The sequence below is a fragment of the Sitodiplosis mosellana genome, unplaced genomic scaffold (genome assembly GCF_009176505.1).
Source record: "Sitodiplosis mosellana isolate CC-2019 unplaced genomic scaffold, AAFC_SMos_1.0 Smas_scaffold_1, whole genome shotgun sequence".
Classification (NCBI taxonomy): Eukaryota; Metazoa; Arthropoda; class Insecta; order Diptera; family Cecidomyiidae; genus Sitodiplosis; species Sitodiplosis mosellana.
This window is the reverse complement of record NW_022595244.1, coordinates 5326570-5344594: the sequence shown is the minus strand read 5'-3', so window position 1 is coordinate 5344594 and position 18025 is coordinate 5326570. Positions and strand designations below refer to the sequence as shown.

Here is an 18025-nt window from a genome sequence, read left to right as displayed (position 1 = left end):
AAATCGCCTCGATTTCCCATTTACGGCTTTGAGAATATATCGGTAACATACGCGGAAGAAAAAGCGCATTTCAAAAGATGCGATTCAAACGGAGTAAAAAAATGCACACGGGAAAAAGAAGAAGAAGAAGGAGAAACAAAATCAAAGTTATGCAATGTTCAAGTACCGATTTTCATATTGCATGGTGCTATACCTAGTGTTCACCTCAGTGACCATAATCAGGTATGCTGGCGGTATGGTTTCGTGGAACATTTATTACAATAATTTACACCGTCGGTCAAGTGCAAAAACAAGCCGCAACACTCATTCACTCACTCACTCACTCACACGAAAGATCGCAAGCGTGCGCGGTCGCGCGAGCGCAAAGTTGCAGAAAGAAACGAACGCAGAAGGAATGAACAAATTCCCGCAGTAAAATTATGATGAGTGTGCAACGAGCTGAAATGCGCATTTCTGACTTATTTAATATAGTTCCGTTTGTAGACGAACGGCACCCATCATTTGTGTTTTGTTGTGCTTGTTGCAACTATAGCCACTACAAATAGAACCAAAACAGCTAAACAGCACTCTTTCTGCCATTCTCTCGCTCTTGCTCGCTTACAATGCGAGATTCACGTCATCTTAATGTGAAGTTCACGTTCACTTCGAATGGAACTTGTTGCATCAGTCAATTGAACAAAATGCATGAAGCCGCGTGCGCTTCGCGGCTACACACATCACAAATACACTTAATAGCTGCATCGGCGTCAGTACAATTTAACATCACGATTTGCACGATGCGAAATATGATTTAGATCATTTTCGATTGAAAGAGCGGCGCGCGAATGAGTGCTGTCGAATTGACGTACATGTGTGTGTTCGTGTGTAGATGCGATGGCATACGAAAGTGTCTTGCAATGTTGACCACACTCTACTTCTTCGACCATTTCGATACATTTGCAACTGCACACCGATGTCGATTCTCCCATTCTTACGCTCGGTTCATCATCGTTTGCCACTTTATGTTCACAATTAATTATTTATTAAATCGAATAACAAGCATCGAGAGCACAACCGTCCGCACATCATGTTTCAAATGGTTAACTGCTTTAATTGTAAATTAGTTAATTAGAAATGAAATGAGAAAAAAGAAGCAGCAGCAGCAACACCGCTGCAAAAATTACTAAGAATCATCAACGGACGTGTGCACACTCATAAATACCTTAAGTTATTTTTTTCGCATTTTTTTTCTTCTTCTTCTAAGCGTGTTCTTTAGCTGGTGGTGACTAGCAAGTTCGAAATGTGCGGTATTTTAACACGGTCGGATATGCACTTTGGACCGCAGCGCAATGCAAATAAAATTACATTTGATCACCATAAATAGCACGGATCGAAGCCTCAAGCTTCAAAATCCATAACAAACTCTCTAGGCGTTCTTGGGCTAGGCCTCAAATGAAATTATGTTGAGTGTTGTTTACTTTATTTTCTTTATGTTGATTGCGGAACTTATTTCCGCTACTTGAGCTCGCTCAATTTATGATTCGTATTTAATTCGTCAGTTTTTCCATTGAAATCGTATTGGCTCACCATGATTATCGGTGATAAAATCACACGTTTCAAGATGAGAGGCTTATGAAAACTTGTTTGAATCCATAGGAAAAATCAATAGGAATATTGGCTGTTATGTGGTACTTTTGATCATCTAATTATCGAATTTATTGCAATCACACAAAGCCAATCGATTTGGTGTTTATTTGGTGTCGTCGAGCGTATTTAAACTCTGGCCCGACTTCCAAAAAAGGGGTTCGACGGTTCGGCTCCTTTCCGTTTCATTTTTTATCTGTATTTGTTTTTGTCTCGCGGAAAAAAAGAAGGTAACCGAAGAAAATCGGGGCAAAAGGCGAGATGCATGCACCACAGCGTACAAAGATGATGAATGAAGGGAAGAAATGTTTGAGAGCGAGACAGCGGAGAAAAAAAGAGTTTCATTGTTCGATATGCTGGCAAGCGAGTGTTGTCAACATCTTGTGTGTGCATCAGTTCCATGTTTGTAATTCGCTTTGTTGTAAAAAAAATCAAACTTAAACGCAATAATAACAATGATTGCGTGACAAATGGAATCAAAACTTGGCCTTTTTGTCTTTGTTGCCCATTGTTGTCTGTCTATTCTATTTGAACATCATTTGAACGCAGAATGAAGAAGGATTCGGTTTTGTGTTCCGGTGTCTAATGTTTTCGCCTTGGTTTTGTTGACAGTTCCAGACAAATTTATCGCAATCTAACAATTCGAAAATCTTGTGCCGAAAACCATGTCGTCGAAAAGAAGCGATACTCGTTCTCAGTGTCGAAGCAAAAGAAAGAATTGATAACATATATTTTCTGTGTGTGTGTATATTGGCAACCGGGTTTACCATTGATGCTCAAGTCAAAGTAATTAGTAAAAAAAGAATTTCGAGTGCGCCGCTGTTTCAGTGTACACGTTTATTCTTTCAAGTGTTTGCGGCACGCAAGCATTTTAATCAAGTGACACTCTCTCAACATCTAAACACCGATGTCTTTCTCGGTTATTGCTTTTGCTATTCAGTTCGCAGTTTTATCTGATCGTGCTCGAGCCCAGCTCAGGAACATACACAGAGAGAAAATCGAAAAAAAAAAGTGGTAAAGTGATATTGTGTGTTGTGGGCTTGAGCACGTTGTGGCTTGGCTGTTCTTTTTTCGCCATTCATTCAGTTCCTTTGCACCGTTTATTCTCTCTCTCTTTCCCGGTCTCTCGCAGTATATGTCGATGGCAAGCAGCCGCCGTGCTTCGGGTAATTGAAATAATGACAGACTTTATGGAGTTGATGCAATTGTTTTCATGAATATGAGCCTCAACATTAACTCAACCATTCGCCGTTTGCAATTGCGGAACAAGAAAGCGACGAGAGAAAAAAACGCACACCGAGAGAGAGACGGACAATGATATGTGGAAAAAAGGTGTCGGAGTAATAATTTGTAAACGTATCAGTGTGTCGTTATTTTTATGTTTTTTTCTTTCCACGTTCGATGCAGGTTTGGATTTTGATACTTTGTCGCGCGAGCACATTGTCATTTGCCTCCCTGCTAAGAAAATTACGATAATTATTAGATTCACGTACTGAATACGCAGCGAAAGACAGCAAAAAAAACGGCTGAATGAAGAAACGCATATCGAAATCACAATAAAGAGCAATTTCTATCCGCCGAGTGTGAATGAGAACAAACAGAAATGTCACATTTGTGTTGCCATCGATGGCGTGTGAGTTTTTGCTTGGTGTTGGAATGTTTCGAATTTCATTTTTATTTTCTGTTCAAAGATTTTATTTTGTCATTCGCACTAAATAAATTGGCCGTAAATGATTGAAGGCAAGCAGGGACAGAGAGAAAGAGAGTAAGTCGATTGCTCCACGTTGCACTGTTATTAAATACAATTAAATTCTCACATTTGAAAAAAAAAATGTATTGTCGCATGAGCTTATGATTTCATTTACCACTTTGCAGGCAAAACACCGTTAGACTAGCGCCGATCTTATCTATTTGATACGCTTTCTAGTATGATTGTCCCTTTTGAATAACAATCAATTGCGCGCCAGCTTTAATTCGTCTGACATAATTTTAACGAATGAAACGCAATTCATGCACCATTTCGAATGCAAAATTGATGAGACGCTTTGTTTTTCTACGAAACAAAATTGATTCCGAAGGTTTCGATGAAGCGTCATATTTAGCTCAATCGACAAAAAATTACAAGACGAAAAAAAAACGGAATCAATTTCAACATGACAGTCAGATTGACATTGAGTGTGTTGTGCACGACTTCAAAAAGCTATTTCTGTCGTAATTTTATGCAATGGATGTTTCTAGTGGACTAACTGACTTGATTCGCACTGATAAGTGTTGTCAACAAAACACTTGAAACAAATCGTTTCTCTTTTTTATTTGCTAATTAACTTATAAAATAATAGAGGAATCCATTGGGCGACCAAGGGGTGGGAGAGAGAGAGGAGGGAAGAAAAAGCTGCCAATAATGTCAATATTTACTCGATGATAGCAATGCAAATGGAATCAAAACATGCAATATTGAAATTAGTGTGGCTCTTGAAAATCAACTGGAAAAAAAACAAGATTGTTTTCAACGATTTGAAGTGGAAAAAAAGCGGGCGGTTTTCCGTCAACAAATTGTAAAATTACGTTTCGAAATCTAAAAAGTGCAGAAAAGCACTTTCAATTGGTTAACGCTTCGCTGGTCAAATTGGTTTTTCTCTCTCTCTTCCTCTCGGTAAGGAAATACGAACGGGTCACATAAAAAATGCCTTCATTGATCCAGTGGCAGGAGTTAAAGGAAAAAGTGTTGAAAATGACTTTTTCAAATGGCTCAACAAAGCAGGTCGATATCACCTTTAATCTTTCAGTTTGAATTTTACTCACGGATTATAGTGATTCAGTGAATTGAAAACCGTGGACAACAAAGAAAAGGAGCAAAAAATAGAAATGCGAGAAATGTCTCAATCGGAACTTAAAAGTATTCTTTGTTCCTATATATTCTCATCGATTTCATGTTTGGTCAAACCAAGCAGCTTGTTGTAAACTGACAACCGACATTTTTTTTACACACGCGGTAATTTAATTACGTTCAGCCTATTCGAATAAGCATGATGTAATATCCAATCTAATTCCGTGGCTTTTCGTGTTTTAACACAAAATGGGTTTTCGGCCTCTCGCCCGCCTTTCTCTCTCTCTCTCTCTCTTTCTCTCTCTCTCTCTCTCTCTCTCTCTCTCTCTCTCTCTTTCTCTCTGGCCCGGTGTTCGTGTGCAAAAGTGACAAACGAAACGAAAGGAAAAACATGCGAAACAAATCCAATCGACACAGCAAAATGTTATGACACATGAGGTGAAATACGACGCTAAACTAATATCCTACATACACCCATATCACTTCTGACCGCAATGGCGACACCGACTTATATATTCATACCATCACTTTTTTCCGCGTTCAGTTTGCTTCTCGTCTCATCTCCAACGCGAAAATTTATACGTTTGCTACTTAGCACTGCTTGAACTATTTGATTTTTGGTTCGCAAATAATCGTATATTTTCTGTGTTCAAAATATTAGGGGCAGTGGATTTGCGTTTGTTCATTTTTTTTCCTTCTTCGCTAAAAGTTTACGTGTGATTCCGTTTTTTTCGCACTTATTTATCAAAAAAAATTAATCTCATCATTTGGTTCATATTTTTTAGAAAGAAAAAAAATTGAAAAAAGAATCGCCCAAAGACACATTTTCTAATCAGTGCATTCTCTTCTGTAGCCACGGAAGCATTTTTTTTGTTTGTCGTCATTCACTTTTGAACTGTCTCCACAGATGAACGAAATCATAACGAGAATAAGCGTAAAAAACAATTTCCGTATAAAAAATCGTTTTCATTTAGGAAGTAAGGGTCGACTTAACATGATTATCGTGACTCGAACGAGACTGGTTTGCATTACCACTGATAAATAAAAAACCGTCTCAATCCACTAGATTTACTAGAGCAGACGTATGGAAAATGTTGAAGAACGAAAAAAAAAATATTATAAAGAGATGCAGAGAAAGACGGAGAACGACAACATTTCGATGTATGCCCAATTTTATTCGTTTAAATATTGTCTTAAATCATATTTTATGGGCTCGATTACATAGTTGAGACAATGCACAAGCTCATACACCAGAAGTAATCTTTCAAACCGCACAGATGACGAAACATTTTTTTTTTGGCCTGTTTGTTGTTGCTGCTGTTACAAATGTACGGCGACATACAAAGTGCAACCAAAAAATGAGAAATATGACAACATAAAGAAACAAGCATCCCCTCGACGATTATTACATCGTCGAAGCAAATGCAGAGCAGAAAAAAAGGAGAAAGAATGAAAGACGTCGGCAGGACGAGCAGCGGCATTACGTTTACAACTAGATTCCTTTATAGCATCTGATCTGTCTGTTGGTTGCGTCTTTTGCTCAAAAAGACTTTTCTGCTCGGTGCTGTGTTAGCTTTGACATTAGGCTTTTGTTCCGTTGGCATTTTGCTTTTGAATCTCTCGAACGACACTAAATTTTATGATTAATTATTTCGAAAAGACAATGTGACAGTTTTCATAGTTGTTTTTGAATTTTAACTTTTTTTTCGTTTCGTGTTTTGTTTTTCGTCGAAATTTGTAAATGTGAATTTCATTCTAGTTGATATTCAGGAAATGTTTCTGAAAAAACTTTTCAAATGTTTTTGTTTTCTCTCAATGAATTTGGGTCGAATGTGATTGAGTTGCTGGTCGAAAATAAATGATTGCAATTTATGGTCGATAAAAATTCATTCACAAGTGCAAAAGAACAAAAGAACGTCAATTTCTATCGCGAATTTTGATTAAAAACCGCATAAAAAAGCGATAAATTTACATTTTGGCGATGTCACATGCTATGGCGAAAAGTCAAAGTCTGAGCGGGGAAAAGACACAGAGAGAGGAAAAAAGAACTAGAAAAACTTTAGCAAATCATTTGTCATTCGAATTCCGACGACAAACCATATTGAGTGTTTTCAAATCAGAAGCAATAACACCCAACGTTTGTCGTCCCTTTCAAAAAACCATTTCCGTGTAACTGGTGTACTTTTTCCAGCATTTGTCGGTTCTTTTTTTTCCATTCGTTCGCCTCCCATTGGAAGGAATACTTGAGTACAATTTGATACGATTCCCAAACGCACGATTTACCAAATTATGGATATTAAATTGATGCGAATGCGACTGGGACACAACATCAGAGAGAGAGAAAAAAAGCGAACAAGACAAACCGACCGAATGGAGCATAAGTTTATGTTTTACGATTATTTTATGATTTTTATGGACCGGATATTATGTGATCGGAATTTATTCATTTTTTTTTCTTTTACTCTGCTCTCTCTCTCTCTCTCTCTCTCTCTCTCTCTCTCTCTCTTCGTCTGTGGTGCTCTGAATGCGTTTAGCCACTGTTTTGGCGTCGAAGTGTATTTCCCAGGCAATTTATTATATCGATATCATGTTGTCGTTGGCATTGCCGTGGCACACGTTCAGGAAATGTGAGACCGATTATGTTTTTATTGTACCGAAGCATTGTTGACCGAAAATCGAACGGAATTCGGTTACAAAAAGCACTCAGTCAAGTTGTCTGTGGATTATTCACTTTTCATGTTATTGGCTTGTCCATTTATCACTTTTCACACAAACACACGCACACACACGGGCAATAAGAAGGAAAAAAAATAAATTTGTATGCACTTAACATTGACCACAATTCGATTGTGACGCTGAAAATGGGAATAAAAACGAAGCGAATTGATGAATTTTTCGAACTTACCTTCGCACGTGAATTGGCCATAGTGTTTGCCGGATGATTTGTCACCGCACACCACGCATTCGATGTTTTGTTGATTCTTTTGATCGGATTGTGAACCACCGCTTTGTGAGCTGTTGGCCTGTGAGCTGGGCGTTGTACTTTGTTGCACTAAATCTCGGCTATTCAAACCCGAACTAATGACCGCATTTGCGCTGCCATTCGGTGTGATCGAGGTCGGTGTAACGGCGGTACCATTGTTTGCACTGGTTGTGACATTATTTGATAGGCCACTAAGGCCGGATGACAATTGCGTGAGTTCCTCCACTTTGGGCGTTAAAACCGATGACAGATGTGAGCTCATTGGTTCGCGCCATGCGCTGGTCGCCGGCTGTGAAACGGCAAGGGCCATCGAACGTGGAAAGCCCAGCTCGAGTGCGCCCAAATCCGATGGGCCGCATGGATTAAAGAATCCGGATGGCGCTGACGGTGAGTGGCACACAACGCCACTTCCGTAAACGCTCAACGGATTGTGGGTAATAATATTGCTGGTTTGCACCCCAGTATTGGGGTTCACGGTTGCACTAAATTCTCTTGATTGAACTATTTTGGCAGTTTTACGGTCACCGTCTTCCAACGGCAACGACTTCAATTCTTTTTGTGTGACAAAACAAATTTATGCTGCGGAATTTTAGGATCAGCGACGCGACAAAATTTCCTTGCTTTTCTTTCGTTTGCCGCAGCAAAAATAGTTTGTGTACTTTTTTTTGAACCGATTTAAAATCTTCAGATGATTCTTTTGTTCAAACAGAAAAACAGTTTCGATATCTCACTTGAAAATCCTTATCATTGTCAATTTTACAAATGATGCATTAACAACTGTCGTTTTATTCCGTTGTCATTTATAATTGCCTAGTTTTCAGAATTATTCGCTCGTTTCTTATTGGAAATAAAAATGAGCAATCAGCTTTCGTTTGTGCAAATGGATTTCAAGCAAAAATAAATAACAAAACACACTAGATAAGCGTACATTCAACACGGATAATTGTAATTGTCTTCATTTATCTTGTCTTTGTGTATTGGATTTTTGTATTATTCTTGATATTTCCCATTTGCTTCGATCGATGGAAAAATTCAGTGTTTTTTTTCTACAATTTTTCTTTCGTTCCTATTTTCCACAGATTAAAATGCGCACAATTCTCCAATTGACACAGATTAATTCGTTATCAGGCGGTTATATCAAGACTTTGAGTGGTATGCAAAATGAGCCACATAATCGCTGTGATGTTTTGAAACGTGTTGAATTATGTTAAAACTTTGCACTGATAAAATAAATCGAGCCCGTCTTTTTAAATCAAAGTGTTTGTCAGAATTTTTCTTTATTTTTGTTATAATTTAAATTTTCTCTTCTCATTAACAAACGTTTTTCAATTAATTTTTCTTTTCAGATCTTGCAATTACGATCAATTCAATTAATGGTGATATTCGATTCGATAATCTAAAGAAAAAATTGTTCCTTGAAAAAGATGCGATAAATTTCCATACGTAATCGGCGCGAATTTTATTTTTTGATTTTTCGGAATTAAAAAAAAATTCAAATAATTCACACTCAAAAGAACGCACGAAACACGAAAAATCAATTCTCGTAATCAGAGTAAACACAATAACAAAAAAATCGCTTTTTATTCTCAAGTCTAAATAATTTTTTTCTCTCAATATATTCACGTCGCTTTGTCTCTCAGTACAGAGAAAACGATCGATGCATCGATGAACGAATTTCTCGGATGGAAAAAAAAACAACGAAGAAACACACCAAACGAAAAAATCAGAGCAAAATCGTGTAGTTTACACAGTTACAGAGAGCACAGCCTGTTCAAAAGGCCTTCTACTGCTTAACTGGCTTCACAGAGTCATTGCAAAAGGTACGCGACCCGACATGACCGATACGACCTGTTACAAAGTGAACGTATATGCATAGCAGAGAGCCGCAGCACACCGAGATCACCCCACCACATCAAATCTATTTTCGTATGGTTGTTGCTGTTGTTACTGCTGCTATTTGCTTCTTCTTCTGTCGTTCGTTTTGCTTTCCACGGATTTTCTATGCGATTCATTCGTCTACAGCCCAGTGAGAGCGACCGAATAACGAACAACGAACGACGAATGAACGCAAACCAATACTAACGGAGTGCGGTGCCAGCGTAGTTGTTTTTGCCTCAAATCAAATGTTATATACTAAAACGAACCCATACAAATGCACAACGCTTAAGTACGCGCGCGGTGCTGTTGCTGCCGCCGCTAGCCTGCAAAGTACGAGAGAGCGTCGAATGCGTGTGAAATATATAAGCGGTTAAGTATCAAATGAAAAAGAATGAGAGTCGTGGCTCATATATTAACCCATACGTAATGATTAAAAGCCAACGGCTACAGAACTGCACTTTTTTTCGGAGAAAGAGAAGAATTCAGCTTTTGAAATGTGTCCCGTCATATTTTTATGATGGACATTGGTTTACTCATTCCACTTTTTTTTCTCCGTTTCTCTTCTCGTGACTTTTGCAGCCCGATTTTCTATGGTAACTGAATAAATGGAAGAAATTCGCTGGAAAAGAAGCTTTGTTCTTTCACTTCTCCGACTTTTGCGACGAAAATTGGATCGAACGGGGTTGAATCATATTCACCTAGAAGCTTCGATGTTAAGCTACGATAAACACATACGGAGGGAAAAGAATCATTTTTGGCAAATGGAACCCTTTGCGGCGATCGGTCCAAAATCAATACAGATTTGCATTTTTGCTTTCAACTAAAATGTGCCATCAGTTATTAAATAAGCTGTTACAAATGACATCATTTTTTTCATACAATCTCTACCATTTTCCAGTTCCAATTCGCATGTCAATGAAAATGAATAACAAAATAGAAAAAAAGCGGTGAAATGTTCTGGGTTTTATTTCTCTCTCTCGCTGTTCAAAGTCAGAAACAGAGAGATCGTATCCTTTGTAGCAGACATTCATCAGTGGGTCCATGTCCATGTTTTTTTGCGTATGCCCATTTTTCGTCAGCTCGAAGCGAATTGCAAAGAGCGTGAAGGGAAAAAAAATTGTAGCTCATTTCGTTTAACAATATTGAGGATGACAAGTGATAGGAGCGTATCTATTATGAAGAACAATATGTGCAGCGTACGAATTGTGTGGCATTATCAGTGAGCTGCGGCATGAAAGCAAAAAAGCGCCACACTCACATGAACAGAGCAAGCACATTATAACATTATCAACTCATTCATTTATACGCGGTTCAGTTTCTACAACAACTAACGGTATGTGCCGTGCCATGCCATGCCACACAGTGCACTATCTCGTCTGTGCGTATATAACACCCGAACACGCTCCCTTTCCCCGAACCAAACGAACGAAATACCGAACTCAAACATTTATCTCTCGCTCTCTATATATAGTACGCTATAGAGTGTTCGTTGTGTACGTATACACACATTACGTTTGAATGCTATTAAAAACGATTCGTGACACATAACCGAGAGCGAAAGAACGGCAACAACAATAACAACGACGTCGACGACGATGCGAGAAAAAAAAACTCTTTTTGTAGCTCCGCCTGTTTTAAAGGTCGAACCTTTGTTGGCTTTTCGAGCTTCGACTCCGACCGATACACATCGTTAACGGTATATTTTGATTGCGTTGCCGCTTTTTTTGTATACTTTTGAGGTTGCTTCTATTTAACACTGTGTGCGCCTTGCCATTGCCACTTACGAACGGAGAGAGCACTGACAATATTATATATACATCATCGTGTCATGAACATGCCTTGTCTGTATACTTAACCAATTCTGGCGCACACATACCATCGTCGCCGTAACGACACATTCTCGCTCTTTCACTCACTTCGTACTCCGGCTCAGTCTCTCCGTCTCTATGTGAGTATATGTCTGTGTGTCGCACTCATGCAATCACTCTGATTTTCATTTAGCACTCTCGAAAAAAATTTCTTGTTGCCTTCTCATTCGCTCACTCAGCCCGACGAACTGAATGTGCTCGGCTTTCCAAAAGTGACACCAACAAACATATCTATTCGGTTGTTGTTTTGCGTGTGACATCGTGAATATGTGTATAGTTATTTGAATTTAACTAACTGTCGCATTTCAATGCGGTCGCTATTTTCGAGTTCGTCAACGAACGATACGCCAGTTCATATAAGAACTTTTCGCTTGTCACTCTTTTTTCTCCGATTTTTTACATCGCTCATTCGTTTTTCTTTTCGCTTGCTTCGGATCGATTTTCTTGCGAATATTTCAGTTTTGTTTACTTTGATTTGTTTCGCACCATTTTCGCCTCAGCAGCTATTCCGATTTTTGATAATTATACGCAGTGTGCGCGCGCGCGTTCCCCCCCCCAAAAAAATTCAGGCAAACGAAAAAAAGGCGAGCGAGGAAAATTTGATTTGCTTCGAATTTAAATGTAAATGAATGAATAAGGTCGAGAACTGAGGCAATTTATTAATTTTGGGTGACCATTGAGCATGAATAAACTAAAGCACTGGCCTTTACCACAACACAGGCCGTTTCGCTGTCGGAAAATTCATTTATGAACTCCCATGTAATCAAATGGTCGATGAACTGCTGTTTGTTTGTTTTTTCGCCAACCATTTTGCCTAGAATCGATTCTAAGCGTTTCCAATAGAATGACTCTTCTTTTGCGTATGGTTCTTCGCCTTTTTTCGGTATTCGGTTGCAGGCGAACGACTTCCTACCAGTCACATCAGAATGAATTCCAATTTCCATTTGTTGAAAGAGAATTGGAAAAGTTGTCGGATGTTAAAAGCAGGCCATTTTTTTTTGCTGCGTTTTAACAAAAGATGGAAAAGTCAATATCAAACATGGCATTCTAGATGCTCTATTTTCTTTTCTTGTGCACAGAGAAAAAAACTCTTTTTGGCGCTGAATCTGTGGAAAATTTGCAACGATTTTTTCTCGGCTCTAGATAAATCTGGGATTTTTTCCTCGAATGTCATTTCAGTTCTCACACTTGAAAGAACAAACAGCGATTGAAATATGTGGCAAAATTTTTTAACGAAGCACATAAATATGTGTGTGCAGAAGAAAATACCCCAAAAAGCACAACACCGAACAACACCAACTCCGACGTGTTTTTTTTTGCTCCAGCAACGGCGATGGGATACGGTGTGCTGTGTGTGAGGTTTCTGTGATGAGCGTGTGCAAGTAGCGCGCATGTCAAAAGGTCACAACCGTAGTAATGCCATCCGCCCGTGTGGTTAATTCCAACCAATAATAAGACATTTTGCCACGACTGACGGCATTTCACCACGTCTCATTTGTGCGATTCTGCAGCACCCACACACGAAACCGTCGCCCCCCGATAATGATTTCGAAGGATGGCTCGTCAATCATGTTGGAGCAACGGCGGCACAGTGCACAGTGCACGGTATATATACACCATAGAAGAGACCTGAACTTTGCTACTCGCTCTCGCTCTCTCTCTCTCTCTCGCTCGGCTTGGAAAAGATTTTTCGTGTCAGAAGAAAAAAAACATAATCATTTACTCTGCGACGCTTGAGCAAGAAAATGTCGTCCGTTCCAAATGAACTACACAAAATAATGGACAAATTATTTTCAGTGCCAGCATTTTGTTTTTATAACAAGTTCACTGCAAGTTTGTGAAAAAGTTTTTTTCCTTCTTCTTGTGATGGAAACTTTGGACTTTTGTAACCTGCAAATGGACGACGACGACGATGAAAACGACGTCTATCCATTTTCACTATTGATTTTCTGCTTTTTTGCGTTGCAAATTCTTCACTCGTCCTGGAAGAGTGGAGCATGCCGTTGAGTTACCATGCCAAAAGCAGTTGTCGATTCCACGAAATCACGAAAAAAGTGGCGCCAATTTGTTAGCAGTTTTCATCACCAGGCCAGAGAACAATGCTAAATAATTCACGTTTGCATCAGATGTCCATCAAAACACGGCAACTCCAAGAATCATATCGCGTATATTTTTTTGGTGTGTGTAGTGTGCATGTTCTCCTCTTTTGTTGTTCCAAATGCGAACGAGTGAGTGAATTCAATGAAAGAGAAAATTGTCGCTGATGCTCAGATAAAAATATGGAAACGAAATAAATGCAAATAATTCATTTGTTACGTTGTTGGCTCTTCGTTTCTGTGTTTTTCTTCTTATTTTTCTTCTTTTGTGCACCGGGAGATGTGAGTGGCGAACGCACGCAAACAGTAGCCTCGAGAAGAGAAATGTAAATGAAACATAAGATTGATCAATTATATAAACAACACCATCGGCTTTTTGCATTGTTATCTTTTCAACATCGACAGAAGAAGAAGCGAACACACACCGAATAAAAAAAACTGGTTGCATTACCAAGAAGGTTCATTTCAAAAGCGAACCGCAACGCGAATATCGCACACTGAGTTGACGACGGCATGTGATTATCTTATTAGACGAATCGTTTTTTTTTTCTTTCATAAAAATTCTGCACCGCATGCACTTATCCATAGGTAGTAATTTTTTACCGATTAAGTGATAAAATGTGCCCAAAGCCATTGAAATTAACATGCATTTGATGGTGTTACGCTTCATGAAATTTATTTGAGAACGAACAAGGAGTCAACAATACAGAAGCAACATCCAATTGTTACTTTTTCTGTTGTCTCCTTGCACTATTGTTAGAATATGGAAATAAATGGCAAGTAGCATGGAAGTGATTCTGTAGAAACCAGTTGAATATTGGTTTTGAGTGTGAATCATGTGAGATCATTAGCATCTTGAGGGAAAAAACCGGGGAAAAAATCCAGTTTCAGCATCAAAAACAAAAAGCACCGACTGAAAAATGGGTTGAAACATGTTCATCTGCGACACAGATGAAGAGAAAGAGAGTTCAATCGATGAATGGCCAGCGTGTGCTTGTGTGATCTCTTGCAGCTCCTCGTGACAGAGTGCCAGCATCTCAACGAGTTGAAGAAAGTGACCAGAGGTCGTAATCTTCGGATGTTTTAGGTTAATTGTCATGATACTCTTCGATGCCCGGCTATATAAAGATGCTGTCGCTTTTATGCCAGAAAAATCATGTAAATTATTTATTATGCACACAATAGAAATGAAAAAACAAGTCCAAAAGTTAAATAATCAAAAGAGATAAAGACAGAGATAGAGGAAAAGAGATTCAGCCGAGGAGATGCTATTCAAATTTCACAGTTCAGCATTTTAGATTTTGCGCATCCGATAGAATTTTTATATATATTTTATTTCCAGCGTTAACATGTAAATATTACTATTTTTCTTCGGCATCCCTTCCAATTGCCCAGTTTACTTTGGTGCATCTGTGTGAAATTAAAAAAAGGTCAAGATTTTGTGTAACTGTCGCATTAAATTTAAAATTGGAGAAATCGTTTATCATTGCTTTTGGACAGTAAGAGACTGAGAGAGTAACTAACTGGATTGTTTCGGGCCGATTTTTAAGTTGAATATTAAAATTTTATGCAATTTATTTTCGAATTCGTATATAAAAGACAGTTGTGTTGATCTGTGGAGTCCATTTTTCATAAATCATTCGTCTTACCTGTGTGATGTGCATGTATACCCTGCCTTATGAATATCGTATGGTCAAATCGGGAAAAAAAGTCGCATAATTCACGTGTAAAAATCTTCATTTGACCAAACCAGAAATACACATTTGCGCCGCTTTTCGACGTCGTTTCTTATTATTCAATGTTCGCATTCATGCGCATGGTCATTGTAAAGGTCACCAATTCATGTGTGTATGCTTCAAATGTGCGTGCGTGTGTATTAAAAATTGTTTGAGTTTTCTTCGGCTCATTCTTCATTATCTTCTTTTTTGATGCAAAAATGGGAAAAGAGACGATTCAACTAGCACTGGCGATGGCTAAAAGCATTTTACATGTGGTCAACGAGAGAGAGAGAGAGGAAAAAAATACAGAAGAAGAATACCCGTTTCACTTTCTTGTATCGTCATTCGATCCCTTTGCAATGCAAACATACGCATACACACATACCCAGATGCTATTGTTCGGTCCGTTGGTTTTTGGTCAAGCACTTTATGTCGAGGGATAAACAATAAACGACGAAAATATTCTTTGGCATCGAAAAATCAAAGGTACACTTCGCATAAGAAGGGGACCGAAGAAAATGACCAAAACGAAACTGGTTGCATTACTAGAAGCGGAGCGACAGCCGAAATCGATTTATTTTGTTGATGAATCTCCGTTTTTTTTCCAACGATTTATTCAAAAACCGAAAATGCAAAAAATATGGAAATTTTTTCGGTGTGTAAATAGATTTGGCTATGCATGAGGCTTATGGCATTTTGTCAGGGGTTGCTTCTGCATTTTAAACGAACGAACCATCTTGGTCGAGGCATTGAAGCTGACAAAATCAATTTTATGCGAACAGCGACTCTAACGAATCTCGGCTCATTCAATTTCTTTTCCACGAAAAATTGTATGAAAAGTTCAGTCGCAGTTGCAATGTCTTTTGTGTCAAGTCAATTTTTTTCCGTAATAAAAATTTGAGTCCAAGAAACTTTTTATTAAAATTAAATTCGAAAGTTATTGCATGGGCAAATTTGAATGTCAAGTTCGACGTGCAAAAAACGACAACAACCAACCTAGACTGATTTTGAATATGGAAACTTTTCTCGCTGGCGACTGAATGTCGAACTACCATACAATGTCTCGTTATGTCAGTTCGTCAATAGTTTTATCAACTATTTGTCTATCGGAATAGGAAATTCGTCAAGGTTTGAAACAAAGTAGTAATGAAGTAAATAATAATCCCATACAATTTTTCAATCGCCAGCGAGAGAATCGAATAGACGTAATAAAGAGAACATTAATAATAAATACCGCTGTACACTTAATACAGCTTTTGATAAGAAATACCGGACAAAGCTGTAATAAGTGTACAGCGGTATTTATTATTAATGTTCTCTTTATTACGTCTATTCGGTTCTCTCAGGGGTAGCTTTTGTATTTTAAACGAACGAACCATCCTGGTCGAGGCATTGAAGCTGACATAATCAATTTTATGCGAACAGCGACTCTGCCGAATCACGGCTCATTCAATTTCTTTTCAACGAACAATTGTATGAAAAGTTCAGTCTCAATTGCGATGTCTTTTGTGTCAAGTCAATTTTTTTTTTGTACTTTTATTTGAGTCCAAGAAACTTTAAATTAAAATTAAATTCGCAAGTTATTGTATGGGCAAATTTGAATGTCAATTTCGACGTGCAAAAAACAACAGCAACCAACCTAGACTGATTTTGAATATGGAAACTTTTTCTTTACACACTCACTCGATACAGCTCATACCCAATATATCGTCAACAGGTTTAATTTATGCCGAATGGAAGCAAGCAAAAAAAGTCAAACGCGAACAGGAAAAATACATAATTAATGGGAAACGTAAATGGATGGCATGTATGCTTGGTCGTTGTGTTGTTTTTTTCGTTGGACGAACATTGACCATTTCGAAGCGACACTACACCACGGTGTTGAATAAATAATTCATTTCGAAGAAGACTGTTTGCATATTTTTACCTTTTGTTTTCTATTACCATTCGGTCAATCACGCTTAAAAGTTTTCAACACGCAGCGTCACCAATTTAAATTGTATTTTCGACAACGGCACACCGAGTGGAGAAAGAAAGAAGGGGAAAGGAAAAAGAAAAGGAGAAAGAAAGAAAGAGAAAAACTAAGCGTAGAGAGAAGTGTATCGGCCGGTAAAAACGGTTCCTTCACGTGAAAAACTTCACACACGTCTTATAGCCGTCACTTATTATATGCATTTCGGCCACCTAAAAATCACTTTCTTTCGCTCGGTAATTTATTGAAATGAAATGCAGAACCGAAACAGTAAACCATTTTCCGCTTTCATCGTAGGTAGACACCATTTTCGTACGACACAACCAAAAGAAAAGTAAATCCAGATAAATTATAATTGCCTATGGTGTGTGTGTGTGTGTTGCGTTGCATTACACTGTGTTGTTCCTGTTTTTCGGTTAATTGTTTTGTTGTAGATGTCGTGATGACCATTTGACCATTTCCGAGGCGAACACCGCCGAACCCATAATCGCATAACAACCGCTCAAGAGCTAGGAAATCGATATTACACCTTGAGAAAAATGCGTGAGAATAGAACGAAATCGGAATACATTAGGACAACTCATCGCCGCCGTCGTCATCGTCGTCGTCTTGGACGTAGATTTTGGCGATGGAAATCGGTCGATAAATAGACGAAGTGCCGGACAGCTTAAGGTAAACACATTTGATGAATGAATGCAGCCCACCGTATTCTATGGTCGACGAAAAGAAAGAGACCAAGACAATCGATGCATGTGAACAATGGGCAAAGGAAAAAGCGAAATCAGGATCAGCCGGAAAATAATAGACGAAATGGTAAAATCCGATTTTAATGAAGCGTATCGATTGTGGTTTGTTAAATAAATTTTACGTGGATGCCAACCATAAAACTCAATTTAGACACATCTATTGTTTAGTACGTTGCTCTAGATTTATTGCGCTGCAGAAGTTTATTTGTTCCGAAGAAGCGAATTTTTCGTTGTGCATTTTTCTTACAATTTCATTCGATGAAGCGAATTTTTCATGCGAATTTCAATAAATTCTGCAATGTCACCGAAGAATC

At 38.4% G+C, this 18025-nt stretch overlaps 1 protein-coding gene across 2 annotated transcripts in view; it reads right to left on the bottom strand.

Annotated features, from left to right (window-relative positions):
• Positions 1 to 9513, bottom strand: part of LOC129574455 (steroid receptor seven-up, isoforms B/C) — a 64620-nt gene extending 55107 nt beyond the window's left edge. The window contains exon 1 of one of the 2 annotated variants that reach the window (XM_055456519.1): positions 7356 to 9513. In XM_055456519.1, coding sequence (XP_055312494.1) covers positions 7356 to 7743 — 388 coding nt within the window. In that variant the 5' untranslated portion in view covers positions 7744 to 9513. The remainder of the gene's footprint in view (positions 1 to 7355) is intronic. The other variant, XM_055456510.1, reaches the window with a different exon arrangement.
• Between the last annotated feature and the right edge of the window lie 8512 nt (positions 9514 to 18025).